The sequence below is a fragment of the Sus scrofa genome, chromosome 6 (assembly GCF_054392235.1).
Source record: "Sus scrofa isolate SSC_HxYL_T2T_F1_AM1 chromosome 6, Sscrofa_HxYL_maternal_Yorkshire_Landrace_v2.0, whole genome shotgun sequence".
Lineage (NCBI taxonomy): Eukaryota > Metazoa > Chordata > Mammalia > Artiodactyla > Suidae > Sus > Sus scrofa.
The window spans coordinates 9,048,910-9,072,653 of record NC_139388.1 but is presented as its reverse complement, the minus strand read 5'-3'; the positions used below and the strand labels follow the sequence as shown (position 1 = coordinate 9,072,653).

At 47.0% G+C, this 23,744-nt stretch overlaps 1 protein-coding gene across 17 annotated transcripts in view; it reads right to left on the bottom strand.

Moving 5' to 3' along the window:
• The window catches only part of LOC106510465 (uncharacterized), an 806,226-nt gene that overhangs the window by 215,730 nt on the left and 566,752 nt on the right, over positions 1-23,744 (bottom strand). For 16 of the 17 annotated variants that reach the window (XR_014805374.1, XM_084959508.1, XM_084959509.1 and 13 more), the window contains one exon: positions 22,119-22,229. The exons of the other annotated variant lie outside the window; for it this stretch is intronic. Coding sequence is in view for 15 of the 16 variants with exons in the window: in XM_084959508.1 (XP_084815634.1) it covers positions 22,119-22,221 (103 nt within the window). In the remaining variant the exon portion in view is untranslated. The remainder of the gene's footprint in view (positions 1-22,118; positions 22,230-23,744) is intronic. 17 annotated transcript variants of the gene reach the window in all.

Sequence of the window (23,744 nt, the reverse complement as noted above, 5' to 3'; positions counted from 1 at the left end):
ACTAGCAACCGTCAAAGCCATTTACACTTGCCGGTATGCATCTTCAGAGACCATAACTAGCCATTATACGTCCTTCTTAGCTCAAGTTTCCCAGAAGCAGAGCCTGAGACAGGGCTGAAACACCTGGTTTTTAGAAGGAAGGAGGGAATAAGGTGGGGCAGGAGAAAGAGCTAAGCAAGGATGTGGCCTCAGCTGGAATCTAGGTCTAGCTTAATCCCAGCAGAAGCTCTAGAATAAGAATCGCACCAAAGAATTGGTGCAGCTGGAGCTGAACCCTTACTCCCAAGATACCCCTGTGCCAATCAGAAGGCCAATGGGCTGTCCCCTGGGTGGGGATGGGGGTAGGGAAAATGGTGTAACCCTCTTGGCGAGGTGGCTCCAGCTGGCTGAGAAGGGGACTGCTTTCAGCCCTTACGAGTCAGCACAGCAGCTGGGGGACAGAGGCAATGGTCTGGCCAGGGGGTCTGGAAGGAGTGCCGTTAAAATCTACTACAGCTGCTACCTGTATATGCTAGTCTCTTGGTCTCGAGGCTCTTCCCCAACTTTTCGACTCATACTCAAAGGCGCACTCATCTCCTCCATGACTTTTTTGCTCCCATTGTGCCTGAAGGAACTGGCCTGTATCTTATTTCTGTCAAATCAACATCCCAGAACTGCATACACCCGCCATGTCCCTCGGGCACCCGGCAGAGCCCTGGCACAGAGGAGAGGCTTCAAGAAATGTTTGTGGGATGCATGAATGGAGAAATGAATGGATTTCATGAATCCACATGCTGCTAATTTGGAATTTGTGATACTTTGGAGACAGAATATTTATTGAGGAAAAGTTTGGAAAAACTACTCTAACTTGGGCTTTTACTGCTTATGTAGTTCATTACTAAGGAATGCAAGTTTCTAGACCTCCTTCCCCACCCCATTACTTTCCACATTTTATAATATGTTGAATAATTACAACTTGAGAAACTGCTTTTCTTTTAAAGAAACAGCAAACCTCTGCTCTCGTTACACCTCTTGGTTAATTTGGAAGAATTTTCTTCACCCCTGGACTTCCCTCCTCTTCTCTGCTCCTTCATCCACGCTAAGTGTCACAAAACCTGGTTAATGAGAATTTCACATTTAGTTCAACGTCCATATAATACTCAGGGATGAACTGTAGGACACAGATGATTCCAGAGCAAGTCAGTTCTCTTGACAAAAATGCCAGAACAAGGAGTTCCTGTTGTGGCTCAGTGGTAACAAACCCAACTAGCATCCTTGAGGATGCAGGTTCGATCCCTGGCCTCCCTCAGTGGGTTAAGGATCCAGCATTGCCATGAGCTGTGGTGTAGGTCGCAGATGGGGCTCAGATCTGGCGTTGCTGTGGCTGTGGCTGGCAGCGGCAGCTCCAATTTGACACCTCGCCTGGGAACTTCCATATGCTGAGGGTGTGGCCCTAGAAAGCAAAATAAATAAATAAATCAATAAATAAAATTAAAAAACAGAACAAAAATGATGATAAAACATGGCTATTGATTTGGCTTGATTTCCATTTGATACCCAGAAATTTAGGACAGGGACAGATTACGCAGTGGGGAGAATCTTTGCCCCTGTCTTTTCCTAAAGGGTGCTGGAAAGTTGGCCAAAGACGAAGTCTACTCGGGGCGATGTTTCTCAAAATTTGTCCGTGAACGGCAGTAGCAGGATCATCTGCTGACTTATGGTAAATGCACATTCCCAGGCACCACCCCAGAACTTCTGAATCAGGAATTCCAGAACAGAGGCTGGTAACCAATGGGTTTTTTTGTTTTTTGTTTTTTTGTTTGTTTTTTGTTTTAGTTTTTGTTTTTGGCTATACCCACAGCATATGGAAATTCCCTGGCCAGGGATCAAACTCATGCCACAGCAGCAACCTGAGTGCCAGATCGTTAACCCTCTGCACCATAAGAGACCTCCAGTCACCTGTGTTTTAACAAGCCTTCCAGGTAATTCTGATGCTGCTGAAGTTTGAAAGCCACTGGCCTTGTAGTTGAAGGTCAGGCAGAACCCTGTTTAGATTCTCCCTGGCCACTTTGCAGCCTGTGAATCATCTCCCCAACTCTCTAGGTCTCAGATGTGGATACACTGGTGTTGCTGTGGGAGTTAATGAGTCTATGGCTGTCAAGTTCTCCACACAGTGCTGGGCACAGATTGCTTTCCGTCATTCCTCTCTCCCGGGTGAACAAAAGGGAGAGATGGGAACAGAGTAAGTTCCAACACTGTTTCTGTGATTGGCTTGGGAGGCCGGAATAAGGGGGTAAAGAGGAGACTCCAGACAATGGGGGAAAGCTAGAGCCCAGGATCTGAGCTCGGGGGAGAAGGAACAGGTTTCTGCACGGGTCTGAGGACCCATTCGCCCAACAGGTGTGCACTGCGCCAATGCTGGGTATTCACAGGGTTAGGGGCTAGAGATCAGAAGTAGAAAAGACGGCTAGAGGTCCCCAGCCCTCCTCGGAGAACTTACAGCACAACGGGTGGCAACTGTGTTTGCGGAAGCCAGCCTCCCACAGAGGACAATCATGGTCAGAGGCACCCAAGCCAAGCCATCTCTTTGCAGAGAAGAGAACTATAGGTTCCAACGAACAAAGATCGAAGCTAGATTTCTAGGGGTGGACAGGCGGCAATGGGGGTGATCAGACACCTATCACCTTTGTTTGCTGGGATCTCCAGGGTGACTTCTTAGGAAAAGGTTTCTCCTCTCTTCCCAGTGGTACAACGCTCTCCTCTCCCCAAGGCCCTGATTCTTCATCCTCAGTCTCTCCCAAGCCCTCCATACAGAGAATTCACTCCAAAATAGGGCGAGGGCCCCTTTCTGTGTGCCAGGCATGTGCTAGTATACGCTCTGTATTATTTCATTCTCATCACATCTCCAACAGGGTAACAGCATGTATCTTTTGTTTCTCTCTCTCTCTCTCTCTTTTTTTTTTTCCCCCAATTTTTACAGACAAGAAAACAGAGGTTTCAAGAGATTCAAGAGGCTGCTCATGGGTCAGAGCTGGTGAGGGGCCCTCCCATGCAGGCCCGAGTTCATACCCCAGGGAATCTGAGTCCAAGAAACCAGGGGCAGAGGCTTTACTCAAGGATCCACAGCTGCCAAGGACCAGCAGGAGGATCGAAGCTTCTAACATGTGTACTTTCGTTTACAGCAAACCACAAGGAAGTAACAGTTCTGTGGCAGATGCTTAGAGACCCTTCTAAAAAGAAAGAAAGAAAAAGCTACTGGTAACATCGGCTGAAAAGTCCTGGAATTTCAAATTTGTCTTAGCCAATTTGCACAATCACCGCAGCCGGGTTTATATGGAAAACGTACGGCGCACGCTTTGATTGCCATGACTCATAAATCCAAAGAGCCCTCCCGCTTCCCTGCAACAAAAATCCTTTTCTTCCCCGGCTATTTAATATGCAAGGCAGACTGGAATATTAGCAGCGCAAAAGGGTAAATAATCTGGTAATTGATCCGGGATTTGTGGATTTTTACCTCAAATTTCTGTTTATGGTGGAAGGTCGTAAGCTACACAAACCTCTATTGATCAGAGCCTTTTGTTTAAACAGAACCTACTGTATTTATTTGTGCTGCTCCTCCAAAGTCAAACAAAAGGGCACCGATGGAGCTAAACCTCGGCATGGCACTGCGGCCATGTGGCCCATTCACTCGGCGTACAGCTGTTTTCAATCTGCACAGTTTGTCTTTCGTATCCACGTGAGATGGAGCAGCCTTCACTTAGCCTGGGAGACAGGCCAGCAAGAGAAGATACACACTTAACCCTTCCCAGACAATCTCCCACTCCCTTCTGACACCAAGAAGGGACTCTTAAGAAGCAGGGCGTTTTCCTAGAGATGCAAGCAGGGCACTCAGCGTGGCGTGTCTGTGCTCACTGAGGCATCGAGAGAAAAAAACCCCTTTCCCTCTGCCCCCCAAGTGGCCTCCTTGCCTCCACTTGCTCGGTCCTCAAGAGTTCCCCTTGAGAGAAACCTGACAAGGAGCAGGGTGTTCCCTGCTGGCTCTGGGTGTTTGGGATCCTCTTCCTTGGGGACAGCACAGAAGCTCCTAAGAGCAGGTGGCCAGAGCCTGGGCTGGTAGAATGCAGGCGGGTGGCTAGTAATAGGGTCCCTTTCCTCAGATGGACTTAACTCTCCCACTTGTTTCCTTAATACCAGACTGAGCCCAGGTTTTCTTAATCTTGGCATTGCTGACATTTAGGGCTAAAAAATCCTTTGTTGGAGGGGGCTGTCATAGGTTTTGTGGGGTGTTTAGCAGAACCCCTAGCTCTCCCCGGCAGATGCCAGTAGCAGCATCCATCCCCAGTAGGAAGAGTGGGAGATGTCTCCAAAGCATCACCTGGCACTGGGCGAGGGTGGAGGGGGACGGGACACGGTCCCCACATTGAGAAGCTCTGCCTTGGACAGGTCGGGCTGTGTGCCAGGCTGTCAACAGTAGGGGTGCTGGACCAGGAAGTAGCACATCAATTCTTGATCAAATGTCTTCTCCTCTTTGGGGTCCTGGTTTCCTCATCAGCAAGGTGCTAGGGAAATGCCCTAACTTGCCAATCGGAGCTATGGACCCAGTGCCATGCCGCGGTCAGCACTTCACCCCACACCTGGATGGAGAAGACCTGACTCCTGTTTGAGGCAAGGTCCTGACTCCTGTCTCAGGAAAGCAGCCCGGAGAACCCAGGAGCCCAGGCAGTGGACGAGAAATCCACCTCCATCAAGCGCTATTGGGTTTTGAAGGCTCTTTGCCGAGAGTGATGAGGCTTGATTTTTGGAGGGAGCCTGTGGCTTGGCAATCAGGATCCGAGTGGATTGGCTTTGTCCTTCTACTTCTGGCTTTGCTGAGATGGAGACACGGGCCTCTGCCTTCAGAGATGGGGCTGGTGGCGGGCAGCCCGCAAACGCTTTGCAATTAATTGCTCTGGGTGGGTGAGTGCGTTAAACAAATTGAAGCCCTTCATAAAAATAGGGTTATTCTCAGTTTGGCTGTTACAGGCTCCTGGCTGTTAAGTCTTCGGAAAATAATGCATCAGAACCTGGATGCAACATGCATGGTTTCATTGCCAGAATGACTGAGGTTCACATCTCAGCACAGACTCTTCCTAATTGTTGAATGTTCTTGGGCAAAGTTGCTTTATCATTCAGTGCCTGCTTCCAACCCTCATCGGGCAATGGCTGATGGTACTGACCTAAAAATCTTGCTCTGAAATGAACGGGGTGATGGATGTGAGGCCATCGGTGTGCGTGCAGCATATCCTTGATATTACCAATAAATGCCATTATTATCATTATTACGTTACTATTATCATGAAGGTTTTTTTTTCCCTGTGTATCAGATTCTTATACAAACTCAAAATATTAAGTTTACAATCCACACAGAAGTGTTTTGAGATATTGAATGATGAGTCTGTGATATCCAGATAATGTTTTCTTTGTAATACTCAGATAATTTTCTTTTCACTTTTCATTAGGATATTTTGTGTTATAGTTTGTCTTTTTTTTTTTTTTTTTTTTTTTTTTGTCTTTTTCGGACTGCACCTGAGGCATATGGAAGTTCCACAGCTAGGGGTTGAATCGGAGCTGCAGCTGCTGGCCACAGCCACAGCCACGCCAGATCTGAACCCCATCTGCAACCTACACCACAGCTCATGGCAGCACCAGGTCCTTAACCCACTGAGCAAGGCCAGGGATTGAACCCATGTCCTCATGGTTACTAGCTGGGTTCGTTACTGCTGAGCCACAAGGAACTCCTAAAGTTTCAGGCTTAATGTTGCGGGGGGTGGGGTTGGGGGTGGGGGCAAATAACACGGCTTCTTTCTCTCTTTGAAACTCTGACTTTCCAAGCTGAGAAAGTATTCCTGCACGCTAAAGGCCAACGGTATGAAATGGGGAGCAGCGCCTCAAACTGAGGCCAGGGATTTTACAGGCAGACCAGGCAGATCCCCTTCCTAGGGGTAACATGACTCAGAGATCTTGCTACAAGTGCAGCATTTCTCAGCTTGCGACTCGACCTCATCTGTAGTTTACCCACGTGCCCCCTGTTATGGGGAGGCATGGAGACCTGTGCCAGGTCACACCTCTAGGGTGAAAATGAGCCCTGGGAGTTCTGACTCTGCAACACTCCCCAGCATGCAGGTGGGTGAGCTTTACAGCCTGGAGAGGGTGTGCCTTGTCCATGGGACCTTAAAACATATCCTAGAGGGTGTGAGACAGGGTGCGATGAGCAACTGAGAGGATCCGAAGGCGAAAGAAAACCAGCAACCACACTGCTTCTAGCCTTCTCCCCTTTCCTCTTTGCCCGCCTTCCTCCCGGGACCGCAGTCCCCTCATCCCCACACCCCATTTCTTGTATGTTTCTTGAAGTTCATGTCTATTGGCTTTCACTAAATGGAACGGTTTGCCTTTCGGCTATGGGTGTGAGGAAGCGTCTCCCCTGCAGTGTTCATTTGGGGACACAGAGAATTATCTATGCACGTAATCTCTCTGTCAGTCATGACACTGAGGATAAACATGCCTATAAAACTGTCTTAAGAACCACAAAACAATACTGGGGAATCCTTCTTCCCAAGGCCCCTCTCTTGCCCCTTATCAAGTATTCTCAACCTCAACTGTGTTCCTCAGTCTCGTGCTTTGTTTTTTTTTTTCCCCCCTTTTTTCTTTTTTTTTTTTTTCTTATGGCTGTACCTGCAGCATATGGAAGTTCCTGGGCCAGAGACTGAATCGATGCAGCAGTTGCGACCTATATACACCACAGGTCCAGCAAAGCCAGATCCTTTTAAACTACTGCACTGGGCCAGGGATCAAACCCATACCTCTGGAGTGACCCAAGCCACCGCAGCTGGATCCTTAACTCACTGCACCACAGTGGGAACTCCTCTCTTGCTTTTCCTGAAAGTTACACCGAGGTAGGATCTCTCAACTCTAGAGGGGAGGGGAGGCTCGTTTTTCAGCTTTGTAAAAATGCCACTGTGCTCTCTTTTATCTTATTTGTTTCTTCCTCTCAATCTTATGTCTCTAACATTCATCCAGGTTGTTGCCTGTACTTACTGCCTAGGGTTCTATTCTATGCAATTGTTCTTCTATTGAAGGAAAACGGGATGATTTTCAATGACCTGGTTTGGGAGGAGTTGTTTGGCGTTGAGAAAGAGAATGTTATGACATTATTATCTATGTGTCCTGATGCATATGAAGAAGAGTTTTTCCCAGGGTACACACGAAGAGCGGAACTGAAGAGGGGTGAAGAGCCTGGAGATGGAGTCCAATGTGAGCCTTTTTATTAAGAGAGTCTCTTTTGCCAGCTCCAAAGACGCTGCCTTGTTGCCTTGGCAGAATTTATTTTCCAAACTCCATTCAGGGACTTTCTACTTCAGGACTTCCTGAACAAGAGCTGTTCAGCCAAAGTTCATCTCTCACGCTCACACAGAGGGGGTGGTTTTAGAAAGAGAAAGCCCTTTGGTTTGAAGCGTGGCTCTTCCATGGACCAACAATGACTTTGGACAAATCTTGTTTACCTCACAGGACAGCGCTGAAAAATACCCAGGAAACGCCATTACAGTTGAGATGTTCAGGGTTAGGGCATCCAAAGAAGTAGAATGAGAAGCATGTTCTAGGCTCCTGAGGACATGACGAAAGGGCCAGAACACAAGGGCATCCAAAGGACGCTCTAAGCCTCACCAAGGTGTCCTCTGTGCCTCTGACAGTGCCCTGGTGACCATCCTTCCACATCTCAGATGGTCCTGGACTCAAATACCTGGTCAGCGGGATCGATGGAAAGGGAGGACGAGAAACAACTCACTGAGGGGATCTTATGATCTCCCCCAAGAGAAGGTAAGTTTCTCTTGCTCTGAATTCTTGCTTTTTTTTTTTTAAGAGATGAAAGTTTTTCTCTAATCTCCTCCTCAATCTTGATTTATTTTTCCCAGAGGATGCATGCACCAGACACACCCACCTTTTTGGCCTCAAAGAGACTGCTCCTCCCTGGACCAGACAATTCTTGAGGTAGCAAGGGGCCCAGCATGCCTCTGATTTGCAAACAAAGCCAACCAGAACCTTCCTCCCTCCATCAGGTCCACACACCCCAGAGGCGATTGTTCTTCTGGCTTAATGGTCCAGGGCCAGGTATGAGGCAGCTAGGGGCCATCCCCATAGCCCAAAGCCCACCAAAATTATTCAAAGTACAGTCCCAGGCTGTTCACTCTTGCCTTCAGAAACCCCAGTAAAGGCTGTGGTCTCAGAGTTCACCCTGCTCCTGTCCTCTGCCTCCTGACCACTCTGGTGTCTTTCCTACATGGTCTCATGTGCCATGCCTTCTGTCTCTGGCACCTGTGGGGTAATAACATTTGTTTTTTTGAGCCTCTCTGTGCCTCCTCTTATAGCTGCACCTGACTGACCAGCTCAGAAAAGAATAGAAAACCGTTGTTGAGAATTTATCATGACTCCCGTCCTTATGTTACCAATGAGCAAACTGGGGTGGGTGTGTGCTGCAGGAGTCTCTTGAATCTTAAACCTCCTTTGCTTTAATAATGGAACAAACTACTTACGCCTGTGTTAAGATGCCACTCACCTCCACCCAGAAAGAAATGTGAGCAGCTCCCAAAGGCAAGAGGAGACAGACTGACATGTTCTGGGTGGTTCTTCGTTTCAGGACACTCTAAGCTTCCTGTGAGGCTCCCCAGGAAGGGAGGGCCTTGGCTAGTTTATGGCTTGGGTCCCCACATTTAGTGTCTCCCTCTGACCCAAAGCCTCAGCACCTTTACCTGTCAAAGGGACATTACAGCAGGTAACTATTAAAAAACACAACAATCATTACAACTAATTACAGCTTTTACAACTACTTTGAAGATCTGAGATGAAAGACACTTCATGAAGGCAGATATGGTGACAGGTGAGCCATACAATTAATTAAACAATCTTGTGCATAATCACAGGCAGAGTGATCTTCAAGAGCCATGAGGCTGGGTTGAGGCAGCTCCCAGGCCCTTCCCATGGGCTGACGGTCAAGAGTATCTTTCATCTCTCTTCATTAAACTCCTCACACCTAAGGCTCCCTGAGCTTGCCCCTCCTCTGCAAAATAAGGGCAGCACCAGTACGCAGCTCAGGGGCCTTTCGTCCACACAAAAGCATTGAGTTAATTAGCAGGTCTAATAGAAAGTGTTTTCAAGGCCTCACTTTGAATACTGGCTCTTATTAGCTCTTAGTTCTGAGCAAATCTTAATCTCTCCTAGTCTTATTTTCCTCATCTCTAAAATGGGGTAATTATCTTACCTAACCTTGTTGGAGGTACTGCTGATTAAACAAGAAATTAGCACAATGCCCGACACGTGGTCAGTGTTCACTACATGAAAGTCATTGTCACTGACATATTGCAGGTAACTGGCCCTTTCTTCGAACATGGTTAGGCAACTTGTCCACGGTTGTCTGCAGCCTTTCCTCTAGGCTGGAGACAGTCACAATGTATATCTCTGTAAATAAAATAAGCCTCTTTTTGTGCAGATGAAACTGGGTGGGTGGATATTCACCAGACTTGGAAGGTGTCTTTAGATCTGGCTTAAAATAAAGGCTAAGTAGTAGATAGGATTCCATAGGGGCTGTGGCTATATCGATAGGCAAGCATCTTCCAGAGCAGCTAAAACTGAGATAACAGTGTCTGGTCCACATGGCTCACTGATTAGGAAAGTAGTTCATGATCTATGATGCCATGTAAGAGGAGGGGCAGGGGGAGAGAAAGAGAGAGAGAGGGAAGATAAAGACAACTGTCTTTGGGGCAGGTATGGTCTAAGATGGTGCGCTTTTTTACTGGGGCAACTCCATATGGTTAGAGAAGCAGCTGTAGGAGTTATTTATTTCATAATGATGAATGATGATGCTTAGCAGCTCATATTCTAAGTAGCCAGATTCCTCGATTTGGTCCCTGGGTTACATATGCTAAGAGACCATGGAGAAGAGGATCCAGTGGCCTTGACCCTGTGCTAATCCCATGCTCCCCTGCAGCATGTGGAAGAAAACCAGGACGTGTAGGGAAACAGCAAGAAGAAGGTCAATGAGTAACACTGCTACTCTTATGAGGAGCACAGCAGGGACCCCAGCACTCCCAGGTGATGGTGCATCCAGCCCACGAAGCCTTTTTGCTTTCACATGTCTCTTGGCTCATGGGAGGAAGTGTGAAAGCTGCTTTATTCTCCCCACTTGACAGACATGGCAACTGAGGTTCAAGGAGGCTGAGGGCCATCCTCGAGTCACTCAAGGTGGCCTGCCCTGGGCCAACTGGTCCCACAGGATGTGTCATGTCAAGGGTCAACAAATGGACCTGATGGGACACAGAAACAGTACAGTGACTTGGGAGTAGGGTCTAGGTGCGTGAGGGAGGCAGGGAGGGAGTGTGGTCTGAAGCCCACTGTTCTTAGGCAAGAAGAAGGTGACGAAATGACCTTTTGCCTTCCTTGATCTTAGAAGCAGCCCCAGCTCTCAGATCCCAGTGGATCTGCCTTCTTGGTGGTCACTAACCATGCTTCAAGGCAGCAGAGAATGCTCCTGAGTTGGCACCTTGGGGTTGGGTCTCCAAGGCCAGGGCTCAGAACCTTGGCTCCAGTGAGCACCTTGCAGGTCTTGGAGGAAATGGCAGCATCGACGAGGCAGGGGACATCGGATCTTATCTGCTGTGATGGGCGGCCAGGCCCAAGGCCCTGAACAAGAAGCAGACAACAGGGTCACAGAAAGCAGCCCTCACTGCTGTGCTGCTTTGTATCAGCGCTAAGGGTCTCTGGGGGTCATCCATTTCTACGCGTATTTTTTTTTTTTTTCCAGAGCCATCAAATCAAATTGATTTTTGGTCATTTTAACCTGGAGTTCCCATCATGGCTCAAGGGAAATGAATCTGACTAGCATCCATGAGGATGTAGGCTCAATCCCTGGCCTTGTTCAGTGAGTTAAGGATCCAACCAGTGGCTATAGCTCCGATTTGACCCCTAGCCTGGGAATCTCCATATGCCATGGGTGTGGCCCTAAAAAAAAACAAAACAAAACAAACAAACAAAAAACATGGGTAGGATTAGCAAACCTGTCCCCCCAGGTGAAAGGCTAGTTTATTAAAGGAGCCATGTATCCAATTCTTCTGAGATAGGAACAGAATTTTTGAGTGGCTTTTGGGAAACAAATAACCCGTCCCAAAGGGAGTTTGTGACAAGAATCCTAATCACTGTTTATGAAGCACCTACTACACAGCTTTACTTTAGATCCTTTTCTACTCCTCCCACAAGCCTCTGAGGGACACAATAGCTCAAATGATGGGTACCTACTTTTCATGCCTTCTCTCATTAAATCCTAAATTCCCAATGCTGTATGTATTATTACCCTAATTATTAAACGGAAGATCAAACCATCACATGTAACGTGCACAGACTCACACAGGCAATGACAGAGCTGGGATTCTGACTCAGGGCTGGGTGTCATCACCAAGCCACTCTTTCGACTGGAATCTCCTGGACTAGGTTGTCCTACCTTATCCCCTAGCATATTTGCCTCCAGATTCTGACTCACCTGGAAGAGCATGCATATGGGGTGCTCATTTATGAAACAAGGTCATGGTAAAGGGATAAAGACAAAGGCGAGCAGGACGAACAGCCCCCAGCCAAGAGAAGGCTTGTGTCAGTCATGGTCAGGTCCAGCCCTGCAACCTGCAGCCGTGACACTGGGCTGGATGGATCTCAGGAAGGCTCAGCTTCTGCACGGGGGCAGAGGGACTCTGCAAAGCTCGAAACAGAAATACACATCCTGCTCCTCAGCCGGTCATCAGCATTAAATGAAACACTAGGTAAAAGTCTACACAGGCCCTGGGATAGAGGCACTTGGCCCTTAGGGAATGCCTGGTATAGCGTGGAGATGACCAAGAGACTGGTTTTCACTCTTTGTCCCTTTCTGGGCAAGGATAAGACCACCCAGCCCTTTGGCAGCAGGGTCTAACTCCAGCCCTCCCAAGCCAGAGACCCTCCTGGGACACATGCGATAGGGAAGGGAATTTGAAAGAGCAGTTCTTGTCCCATTTCTGCTCCTGAAGTCAGGTCTGAGCTGCCTGTCTGAGGAGGCCAGTTTTAGCCCATAAAAATACAAAAAGACCAGTTAAATTTAAATTTCAAGTAAACAACATGGACTTTTCTGATTTAAGTGTGACCCAGTGCCTATCCTCGCGTCTGTGTTGTAGGCACACGTTCCTCTGGTTGGCTGTTCTTGGCAGAGGGGAAGCCCTGCAAGAGGCTCAGACCCTGGATGTGCCTGGCACCATCCTCTCTGGAGACCTGAACCCAGCCAAGGAGACACAAGTGGCTCCAGGAGGACCCAGCATCAGTCCTCTTCCCTGAGTAGGGACAGATGGGCGAACTGGATGCTGCAGATGTTGGCGCAGATGAGAAAGACCAGGTGTCTCCTGGGGAAGGGCCTAATGTGATGTCAAGTGCTGCCATCCCAGGCCTTAATGGAAGGAGCTGCTCCTAAGTGGGTCTTTCCCACAAAGTGTCCTGTGAGGCCCCATCAGAGCGAGGTCCCTGGCTTGCAATGGGAAGACAATGACTCCCAAACCCCTGCTTGCCTGGGAGGCATTTCCTTTTCTCTCTCCCTCCCCTCCTCTTCTCCCTCAGCTTCCTCTTCCCTCCCTTCTGGAACCTAAGGCAGCGAGTGGCTCTCAATCAGGCCAAGTGTGCATCCAGTTCCTGTGGCCACCACGGAAGGCTGAGTGCTGCACAGGGAGCCCCTTGGTGGCTGTGTTGTGCCTTCTGCCACCCTGGCTGTGAGGGCCTGGCCCAGGCCCACTCTCCCAGGACATTCCTCCCGGCCCTGTGCAGGCACAGCTGTCAGGATGGGCAGGCCCTCACCTGAGGGCCTCGCCTGGATCCCGGCACACCTTGCCCCCATTGCCCAAGGACTGGCAGCGGATCAAAGAGCTCTGGTTAGAACAACATTTGGCAGCCAGAGGTGGCTCAGCAAAATGATCCTGGCCTGCGTGCAGGAGCTGAGCCTCCTGGAGTGCGGCGTGTAAAGCCTCCATGGCTTCTGTCTGCGGCCGAGCCCTGGTATCAGCCCCCCTCGCAACCTCAGTCCCCCCCAGTCAAGTCCTTCCATCCTGGTGCTGCAGGAGCCTTCATGAGCATTGGCACCTGGAGTGTGCAGCCTGGCCTGTGTGCTGTGCCTCCTGCCCTGAAGCAAAATATCAGCAAGCAAGGCTACCATTTCAACACAGCACTTGGGTGCTGGACTCAGCTACTGTTTCCTGTGTTATCTTATGTCTTCCTCACCACAGCACTTTATGGTGATCTTATTATGATTCCCCCTTTATAGGCATTTTAATAACTCTGTTGCAGGCAGCCACTGAAGCTCTCAATAGCCCCTGACTCTCTGTCATAGTTCGTTTAATCCTCAAGCATCACTATGACATCAGGACAAGCCTGATTCCCACTTTACAGCTGGGAAAACTAAGGCACAAAGAGATGAGTAACTCCTAGACCTGGGATTCAGACCTTGATAATCTGCTTCCACGATGAAACCTTTAGAACCATTCTGCATAAGGTTGCCCCATACAAGCAAAAGCAAGTTCAGAGAGGTTAATTAACCTGCTTAAGGTAACACAGCCGAGATGTATAAGAGCACATAGTGGGACCCAGATCTGTCTACTCAGAGCCTCATTCTTTTTAATTATGCCATAGTGCTAGGTTTCATATATGTACACATAACTGACAGGTATATGTATATCTATGTCTACAAACATATATTCTATAGCACTAGTAAACAAAGAAAACAAGGAAATGAGCTATGTATCTTTCATTTGTTTACGCATTTAGTTTTGAGGTGCAGAAGATTTCAACACACGCATACATACATACCTATGACAATTTCATTAGTAGGAAACGGATTTAAAATAAACCGGGGGAGTTCCCTTTGTGGTGCAGCGGTTAACGAATCTGACTAGGAACCATGAGGTTGCGGGTTCGATCCCTGGCCTTGCTCAGCGGGTTAAGGATCCGGCATTGCCGTGAGCTATGGTGTAGGTCGCAGACAATGCTCGGATGCTACGTTGCTGTGGCTGTGGCATAGGCTGGTGGCTACAGCTCTGATTCGACCCCTAGCCTGGGAACCTCCATATGCCATGGGAAGCGGCCCTAGAAAAGGCAAAAAGACTAAATAAATAAATTAATTAATTAATTAAATAAAAATGAACTGGGGTTAGCAATCCATGATTGACTTGGTAATACGTGGAATATTTTGAGAGATGGGAAAAGCATATGAGTCATTGTCCCCAACAAGCTCAATGAGGGAAGCTAGCCCACATGAGTACATTTTTAGTTCCAATTTTAGAAACTCTTCAAGCAGATAAGGTGACCATTCTGATAAATGGAAGGAAACTCAGAAAACATAACCACCAAAGACCTGTAGCAATGAGGGCTGCTTACCTGGTCCTGGCCACCCCCAAAGGCTGTCCTTCACCTCTAGTCTATCCTGCCTCTTTCATGAATCCACACTCCTGGGTGGGTCTCAGGGTATGGGCACAGGGGGATCTGGGAACAGGTGGCCAAAGCCACGAGACTGATCACTGACAGGTGCCTTTACCTCTCAGCTGGCCTAAGAGCCCTGCCAGCGTGGTGGGAAGCTTTTACCTGGTGCATTCCTCAGCAGGGCTCAGAGCGCTGAATTTAACTGCAAAATACCCTAAACCCCAGCATTTTACCACTCTCCTCTGGAGCTTTTTGGCTTGAAAATAAATGTGCTGGCATGTGTGGAAACAGCCCAGCAGTTCGTTCCATGCTTGGATTGTGCAGAGCAGCACAAGCGCTGTTGTTAGCTTGGAGGCAGGTGCAGGCCAGCCACGGTCTCAGGATCTGGAAACCTTCTTTTGTGCCCGAGGAGGGGCCACAGCAGAACCAGAGCCAGCCTGTGCCATACAGGGTGGCTGCTTCTCAAGAACCTGCTGGTCCATAATTACTGATGAGCTTGCAGAAAAAGAGCCATAAATGGGGGCTCAGTGGGCAGGGGTGGTGGGCCCCTTGGGCAGCTGCAGGGGAAGGATGAGGGGAAGATCTCCCTCCAGCTGCCTCCTTCACCTCCCCTGGACCCCACTCTCCACTGGATGAACCCAGCTCCCCTTTTTCTGGTGGCTTGGCAGGTGTCTGCTGTTCACACGGTTAAGCTGCTCCAGACCTGCCCGTTTCAGCCCCATCTTGCCACTCCTACCTGTATGCGCCAGGGACAGCAATTGTGCAAAAGTCCCCACACGTGAGCTGCCCATCAGCAAGGCAGCCAGAGAGGCTCCGGACCTGGGACGCTGGGACAGGAAGGCTAACAGGTAGGGAGCCGCCAGAGCAAGGTGATATGGGCATGAAGCTTGGGTACTGAACTGATCAGAGGATAGAAAGTACCAGGTGAGAGGAGGCTCCCAAAGGCAGCGATGCTGGCTATTAACATGAAGGGCCCTGGCCTAGGCCTTCGGGATGCCAGGAAGAGACTCTCCGCATCTGCAACCTGTGTGTCACGTCACCTGCCAGGGTGGCACCTTCCACACACCTTGGCCTCTCTCAGGCTGGTCTCATCTCTTCCGCCTGCACCAAAAGAAAATGATAACCTATTCTCCATTAAAGACATGGAAAATGTAGATTCTCCTGAAGGCTTGCTGAGGAAATGGAAGCGGGGGCAGAGGTGGGAGGGCTCCATGCATCCAGCACCAGAGGATTTCAGAAACTCCCTTTTAACACCCTTTGTCTGCCCCAAGACTCTCCCCCAGCTGTGACTCCTGCCACCTGGCTTTGCAACCCTCTCAACTGCCCCTCAAAAACCCCTCTACGAAATAGAATGGATGGCTCTTAGCAACACAGAAGTCCTATTAGCAGATCTCAGGTCATAAGCAAATCCTGGGAGCCTTGCTTCACCTAACAATGTGCCCATTATTTTTTGCTTTATTAATTCAAAACTTATACTCAAACAGAAAATGATAGACATCCACGTACCCCCAACCTAATTGGACTGATGTAAATATTTTCTCCTTTCTTTCCTTTGGATCTTCCATTCTCTCCTCTCCTCTCCCATCTGGCCCCCTCCTTCTCTCTCTCCCTCTCCCCACCACCCACCTCTCTCTCTAACACATTAGACAGAAGGTAAAGCCCTACAGCCCATTTCTATTTTTTCCCTGTCCTGAAACATTGCCATGCATGTCTAGCGAGTGTCATTTGGTCTGATTCCAGGATAGCACCATGGTGTGGTTTTGAATGTAGCCTTGGAAGCCAGACAGCCTGGCTATGAGCTCCAACTCTGCACCAACTAGCTAGGTAACCTGGGGCAAGTTGCTTAACTCTTCTATGCCTTAGTCAAATAAGGAAGATGAGAGTAAATTAATCTTGGGTGCAACAGTCAAACGTTAATACACTGAAAGTGCCTGGAACAAAGCCTGGAAAAAATAAATGCTTAATAAAGATTAGCTATTATTATGAGCCATACACAATAAATAGTTTTGGGGGGTGTTTTAAAAGTTGGCCTAAGTTGCATCATAACATTATACCTACACCCTCTCTCTTTCTCTCTCTCTCTCTCCCCTTTTGCAACTTCCTCTTCTCATGTGCTGCCATTGTGTTCAGAGTTACTATTCTGATACATGTAACACAGCCCTTGCAGTTGCTGCAGAGTGCTCTATGCATGTTGTTTTAAATGACAGTTCCCTAATTACTTATCCTAGAACTTATTGGGAGAAGTAGGAACCAAAGCAATTTTAAAGCTGAGGAAGAATGAAGGACTCTTCCTATTAAATTGATACTAAAACTTATATATGTATCAGTTTAAGCAGCAACATCCAGCGGAACATTCTGTAATCAAGGGGATAGTCTATGCCTACGCTATTCAGTAAGGCAGCCACTAGCCATACAGGCTACTGAACACTTGAGTTGTGGCTAGTGTGACCGAGGAAATGAATTCTACTCTAATTTAAATTTATTTTATTTATTTATTTATTTTGCTTTTTAGGGCCACACCCATGGCATATGGAGGTTCCCAGTCTAGGGGTCCAATCAGAGCTGTAGCTGCCAGCCTACGCCACAGCCACAGCAACATCAGATCTGAGCCATGTCTGCGATCTACACCACAGCTCACAGCAACGCTGGATCCTTAACCCACCGAGGGAAGCCAGGGATCGAACCTGCATCCTCATGGATGCATCTTCATGGATTCCTTTCCGCTGAGCTACGATGGGAACGCCCTAATTAAAACTTAAATAGCAACACGTGGTCACGACTACCCCACCTGACAGCACAGATTTAGAGCACCAAAATACAGCGACAGAGCGTAGACACCCCTTGATTTGGGGGACCAGTAGATCAAAGAAACATAAGCGAGCCTAGAGACAGACACCAAAGTCTGGTATATGACCAAGAGGGTACCGTAAGTCAACAAGGGCTATGAAGAGCATATTTCTGTCAAATGTGTGGGTTTCCTCTTCTTGGAATTTTCATTACTTTACATTTGGCCGTTTCCACCATCCTGCAATGCCTCGTATAGCTTCTATGTATTAACAGGCCAGAATTATTGGTACATTTAGATGTAACATAAAAATATTTCTCTTAGCATGTGGATTGCTAAATGAAGATTCTGTTGAAACGCCTTAGATTTAAAATGTTTCATTTAAGATTTTTGCTTTATAGATCTTGTTTAAGAAACTTTCCCCAGAATCTGGAAAAGAGCAGATCTCTCTATCCATATAGATATAACTGAGTTACTATGCCATATACCTGAACCTAACACTATACTGTAAATCAACTTTACCTCAATTTTTTAAAAAGGAAGAAAAGAGATATTTTCCTTGTACATGTACATTTTCTGTATCCAGCTGCACTTTTTTTGTGGGTCAACAGTTTTAATTATGCATTTGGTTTCAAAACATTGTTCTATCATGGTTCTTACTGGCTATTCGCTGATCACTCTGTTCCTGCTTTTATGTGCATGGTACAGTAGCCTTGAAACACTGCAGTAAAAGAGATCTCCCTTCCCAACCCAGGAAGTCACCAGCTTACCGAGACATCTCGAAAAAACAAGTGTATTTTCCCACTCCGAGGTCATCAAGGTAGTTTCCTACTTATTAAAAGGCATGTCGAAGTGAAAACCGAAAGTGGCAAAGGCCTTTCGTACTGCTGTCTCCTACTTAACTTAAACTCTTTACTGACAGGTAATAGCTGCCGATTCCAGGAAGGCATTTCTAGGAGGACAACTTCATCATGGAAAAACAACAGAGGACTCTGAGCAAGTCACAGTCCAACTTTGACTTCTAAAAAACAAACAACTAGAAAATCACTATCCTCAGATTTGGCCAAGTTTGTTTTTACGACTAGGAATAACGTTCTGTTTTTTTTCCAAAATTTTTGGTTAAAAAAAAAAAAATTGTAGAGATGAAATAAACTTCTAGTGTGAAAAAAAAAAAGATGTATTTTCCCCACTCCAAGGCCATCGAGTTAGTTTCCTATTTATTAAAAGGCATATTAAAGTTTGCATTTCAAATCAAGATATTTAATCCTACTGAAATTTGTTATTGAATATTGTGTGAAACAGGTCCAAATTAGTCTCCCTCCCCCATTAGGATGTCGCTATTCCAGTGCCTTTTATTGAGTCATCCATCCTGTCCACGTGATTTAAAATGCTTCCTCAGCACTTTAGTTTTCTCAATAAATTTTAGAATAATTTGGGGGTATACTATGGTTCCATGTGAATTTTAGACCTGTTTTTTTTTTTTCAAAACCCTAAAGATTCCACACACACACACACACACACAACTATTAGAACTAATACACTCAGCGAAGCTATAAAATACAAAGTCAACATACAAAAATCAGTTGTGTTGCTATAGACTAATTCCAAACTACCGGATAAGGAAGGAATGAAAACAATCCCATTTTTAAGACCAACAAAAGGATCAAATACTTAGGAATAAACTTAACTCAGAAAGTGAAGGCTTATACACTGAAAACCGTAAAACACTGTAGGAAGAAATGAAAGGAGAGAGAGACAAATGGAAAGGCACTGCTTGTTCATGGATTGAAAGGCAATATTGTTAAGGTGCCCATGCTACCCAAAGTGATCTCCAGCGTCGATGCAATCCCTGCCAAAATCCCAAAGGCATTCTTACAGAAAGAGACAAAGCGACATTTGGAAAAGAGGAACAAGGGGCTCAGTGTGCACAATTACCCACCTGGGACAGGTGGCAGAAATGTGACACAGTCTCAAAGCTCTGCCCATGAACACTGCCTTATGCTATGCCCCCAGTCAACTGGAGAGAACCCTCTACATTTTCCCAGTCTTGCAGGAGAGGCTCCATATGCAGATGAAACAGAGACACAATGGAGAAAATCCTCCCATGAACTTCAAAGGAGGTGACTCCCAGACGAGTGAAGTCTTCTAGAGCCGATGGCTTTGAACTGAGAGTTGGGGAAAGGAAGCCAAGCCCCTGTCCCATCACATCTCCTGGTGCTATGTGCTGTGCAAATGTCCTCCAGGGCTCAGAAGCACTGCGGCTCCCCAAAACCCCAGTACTTCTGTCAATAACACCCACCCTGACCACGCTTGCAGCCCTAGTTCCAAAGACACCCAACACCCAGACAAGAGTTTGGACAGGAAAGTCTCACCTCCTGCTGAGGCCATATAAGATGAACTTGGATACAGGAAGCACAGGTGCATTGGGCTACGTGAAATGAGTCAGACAGATAAAGACAAATACCACATGACCTTACTTGTATGTGGAATCTAAACATGCGAAAACTCATAAAAACAGAGTAGAAGCGTGGTTGCCCAGGCAAGAGGGGGAGAGGGAGATGGAAAGATGTCGGTGGAAGGCTACAAACTTCCAGTTATAAAGCCACTAAGAGCTGAGGATCTAATTCACTAAGGTGACTATAAGTCTCACCAGGATAACAAAGACAACAAAATAGTAATTATGGGAGGAAAAGCTATATTAACTAAACTGGTGGTGGTAACTACTCTGAAATGTGTACATGTATCAAATCACTGCCTTGTACACAGGATCCTTAAGCAATGTTGTTTGTCAATTTTATCTCAATAAAGCTGGGGGAAAACCATGAGGAAATATTACTGCAGATGGAGCAGGAAGGAGGCTGAATCAAGGACTTCTTTCAGATAGGACATGAGTCTGCAGGCTAAATGCTCTTTGCACCCAAAAACATTGTGGCATTGTTGCCTTTTGCACATATCTGATGATTTTGCACTTACTGTTATTTCTGATGGCGCTAAGATGCCCCTTCTTTGCTTGGTGGACACGTATTAATTGTCTAAGAGTTTTCTCAACCCTCAGTTCTTCCAAGAAGCTTTTAGTGACATCTAAAATCTGAATGAGGGGCCTCTCCCCCATGCCAGCCACAACTCTCGAGCACTATCCTAGTCTGTTATTTACTACTGCTTGCTGTTGGGTGTGTTTTCTCTCGCAGACCATGGAGTCTTTAATAGCAGGGTTGTATCTGTCTTATCACTCTCCTCTGCATCTGGGATAGCAGGGCTAGTCAGTAAACATCATGGCTAGTTGGTAAATATATGTTGAATTTCTTAAGCAAGGAACTGATCTCCGGCCAGCCAGTGGTAAACTCCGCTCATGTTACTGCAGTTTCTAACCTGGGCAGGATCTGCTCCTCAGCTATACCCCAGGGCTCTCTGGGGCAGTGGCAAGTTCATTTCTCTTAGCTGCAAAATGTTCTGCCTTTGCCAGATAGAGACTGCAGCAGGCTCTGAGGGAGATCTCACTCGAAGTGACATTTATTTGAACTTGGCTGTAGATGAGGGGGAGTTTTAGGCAACTGGCCCCTTTCAGAGGCAGCTGCATACCAGCCAAGAGGAAACTCAAGGCGCCAGCCCTTTATAAAAGCCCAGCTGGACTGCGACATTGTCCTTCTTTCATCCCATCCCAGGATCTAGGCAAACACTCCTTCTTCAGTCTAGAATGCTTCCCACCTCTCACTCCACTGACACATGCGCCCATACACACAAGCTCTCTATCTCACACACACACACTTAGCCTCTCTTAGGTTCTCTCCTTTAAATTCCTATCACCTTTGTCCTATCCTCTCATGAAACCTCGTTCCTTTCTTTCAAAGTTTTAAAAAAGATGCTCCATTTTGTGATTATACATCCATGGATGAGACTGCCCCAAAAAAGTCTTTGTCCTTTAGAATGTAAGCTCCATGAGGGCAAGGACTTTGTCTCCTTTTATTTTGAATTACCTGAGCACCTACTAGGTGCTTAAAAGTTAATCAAATCTATATTGAATATTAATGAATGTCCCTTTGTACTCATTATGTTGCAAGAGTATTACTCCTACGTCTCTCTTTCTCTTGACTTAACAACACACGAGCCACTCTTGTAAAGGCCCTGCCGGCCTGGACTGCCGGCAGATGATGGTGACATGGGGCTATGCCTCTGAACCTCCTCCTAAACCAGATTAAAGGCACCGAAAGTCAGCTTCGTTCACTTCCAGTCCTATCTCGCTTCAGACCTCAACCGGGGTTAGCAACCTTCACCAACCGCCTCTGTTTATCCAGCATCGGGCAAATGTATTCAACTCATTTCCAAAAGAGAATCCTCTCTCTTCATGTGACAATCCCAGCCAGCTGTCCATCTGCACATGGGGACCGCTGCCCTCCTCTGTTGGCCCCAGGCTTGGGCACAGAGCCAAGAGCAGCAGAAGAGCACAGGCTCCAAGCTAGAGCACCTGCGTTCCAACACTGGTTCTATGACTTTCTAGTGTTAGGGCCCAAGGCCCAGTCTTTTGCTGACTGGCTACCCCTGACCCATCTGTAAAATGGAGATACGTGCCTCCGTTGCAGTTCTGTTGAGAGGATGACACGCTTTTACGAATGTACCCTGCTCACCTAGACTCGTGTAATGAGTCCATAAACATCCACTAAATCACTAAAAGAACATCACCTGCAGTTTCAAGTTATGTGGTTTTAAGTCATGTGACCTTAGTCAATCATATTGATGACCAACAAGTGCCCCCCTCCCCCGACCCATCATCCCCAGATCACGCTCACCCACGAGTACGTGATCGGATCCATTCAAGGTGAGGCTGTAAGAGGCTCTGCGCGGTTCTCCTTACCTTTCTTGAGCTCCTGCCGTCCACGATGGGAAGAACATTCTCCAGCTGCTGCCTCTGCACCCTGGGTCCTAAAAGGGTCAAAGCCAGCAAAGCCACAGACCATACGCAGACCTGGCAGCAAGAAAACAACAACAACCTATGGTCATAACCGCTCACTCAGTTTGGGGAGTTGTGTGTGACATCGTTGGGGCCAAATGGAAGGCAGTAACCCATATTTCAAATCATCAGTCGCATCCAGGTGTACTTAGACGGGTGTGATGCTCCTTCAGATGGAGCAGAGTTTGCAAATTCATTAGCCTTATGCCTTAATACATTTATTAAGTGTCACAGCACAGTCTTTCCTTTGGCCAACAGCAGTGGATAAATCTTGTTACCTCTCTGGAAATCACATGGCTTATGGCCTGTGGGGAAATAAACATGTGCTGATCTCAAACTAGTGAATTTCTTGAGTGTTTTTCTAGGGGGAAAATGTGAGGACCTTGTTTCAGAATAAGAGCCTGGCATCAGGTTCCTCATATGGAGGGCAACATTCACCATGAATTCACAGTTCTTCCCTCTAAAAAGTAATTACAAAAACGTAAAAAAAAAAAAAAAAAGTCCAAAGAAAGCCTTTTAATGCTATAATTTTCCTAGTACTTACATGTCCCATTAAAAAGGAAAATGACATTTAAAATAATTTTAAAGGTTTTGGCTTAAACCCATAGAAAGGAGGAAATTCCCCCACGAAGCATCAAGTTCTCATTATCTGGGCCCGGCCTGCATTAAGGATGGACTCCTGTGGAGATGCGAGGGGGTGATTTGGTTCCAGCTGAGAACAGCCACGCTGAAATTAACATGGCGCCAACCTGACCATCGTGGGTCTTACGTGGCACTTTGCCTTGTGTGTCTCTTAAGGGCCCTTCAGCTGGAAATCTGCCAAATTTCTTCTTGCAATCATTCTATTTGGGGGTTGTCCCTATGTGTTTTCCTGATGCCAGTTCTGGCCTTTTATGATTTTTTTGGTCTTTTTTATGTAAATGTATGGATGGTCTAGCTCCGTGATCAGAGCCAATCAACATGACACAGTAACTTTTTTACCAGTCACTTCTCTTTGTGCTCCATTGTTCCCCCTGGTTTTAATCAGGTTTCCCCACCGCTGAGAGGTAAGCATGGGGATTTTTGGTGGGCCATATTCTGTGACATTGATAAAAATATTTAACCCAGTAAGGGACAGGTTGTTGAGAAGGAAAACTGGCCCTTGAGCTCCTGGGTTTTCATGGCGTCCATGGTGTTCCTGCTGTTATGGGATCGCTCTTTCTAGGAGGAGTCATAGGAGGAGGGTACCACCGTGTTACTGGCCACCTGTCAGGCAGCTGTCAAGAGGTAATGATTTTCCATCACTGCCAAGCAGGTTCTAGATGGCAGCCAGTGACCTAAGAAGAAAGTCTCCATAGCCCATTACCAACCTATCCCCTGAGCCCTTTGCCTCTCTGACTAACACCCTTTCCAATAAAACTCCATTTTTGTCATTGCATCTGTCAACACGCCTACAAGTCCCTGAAGGGTGAAATTAATTTGAACTACAGAGCTGGACAAACAAGCTCAAAAGTGAGTTCTTCAGAAACAGAAGCCAATATTTCAGACACG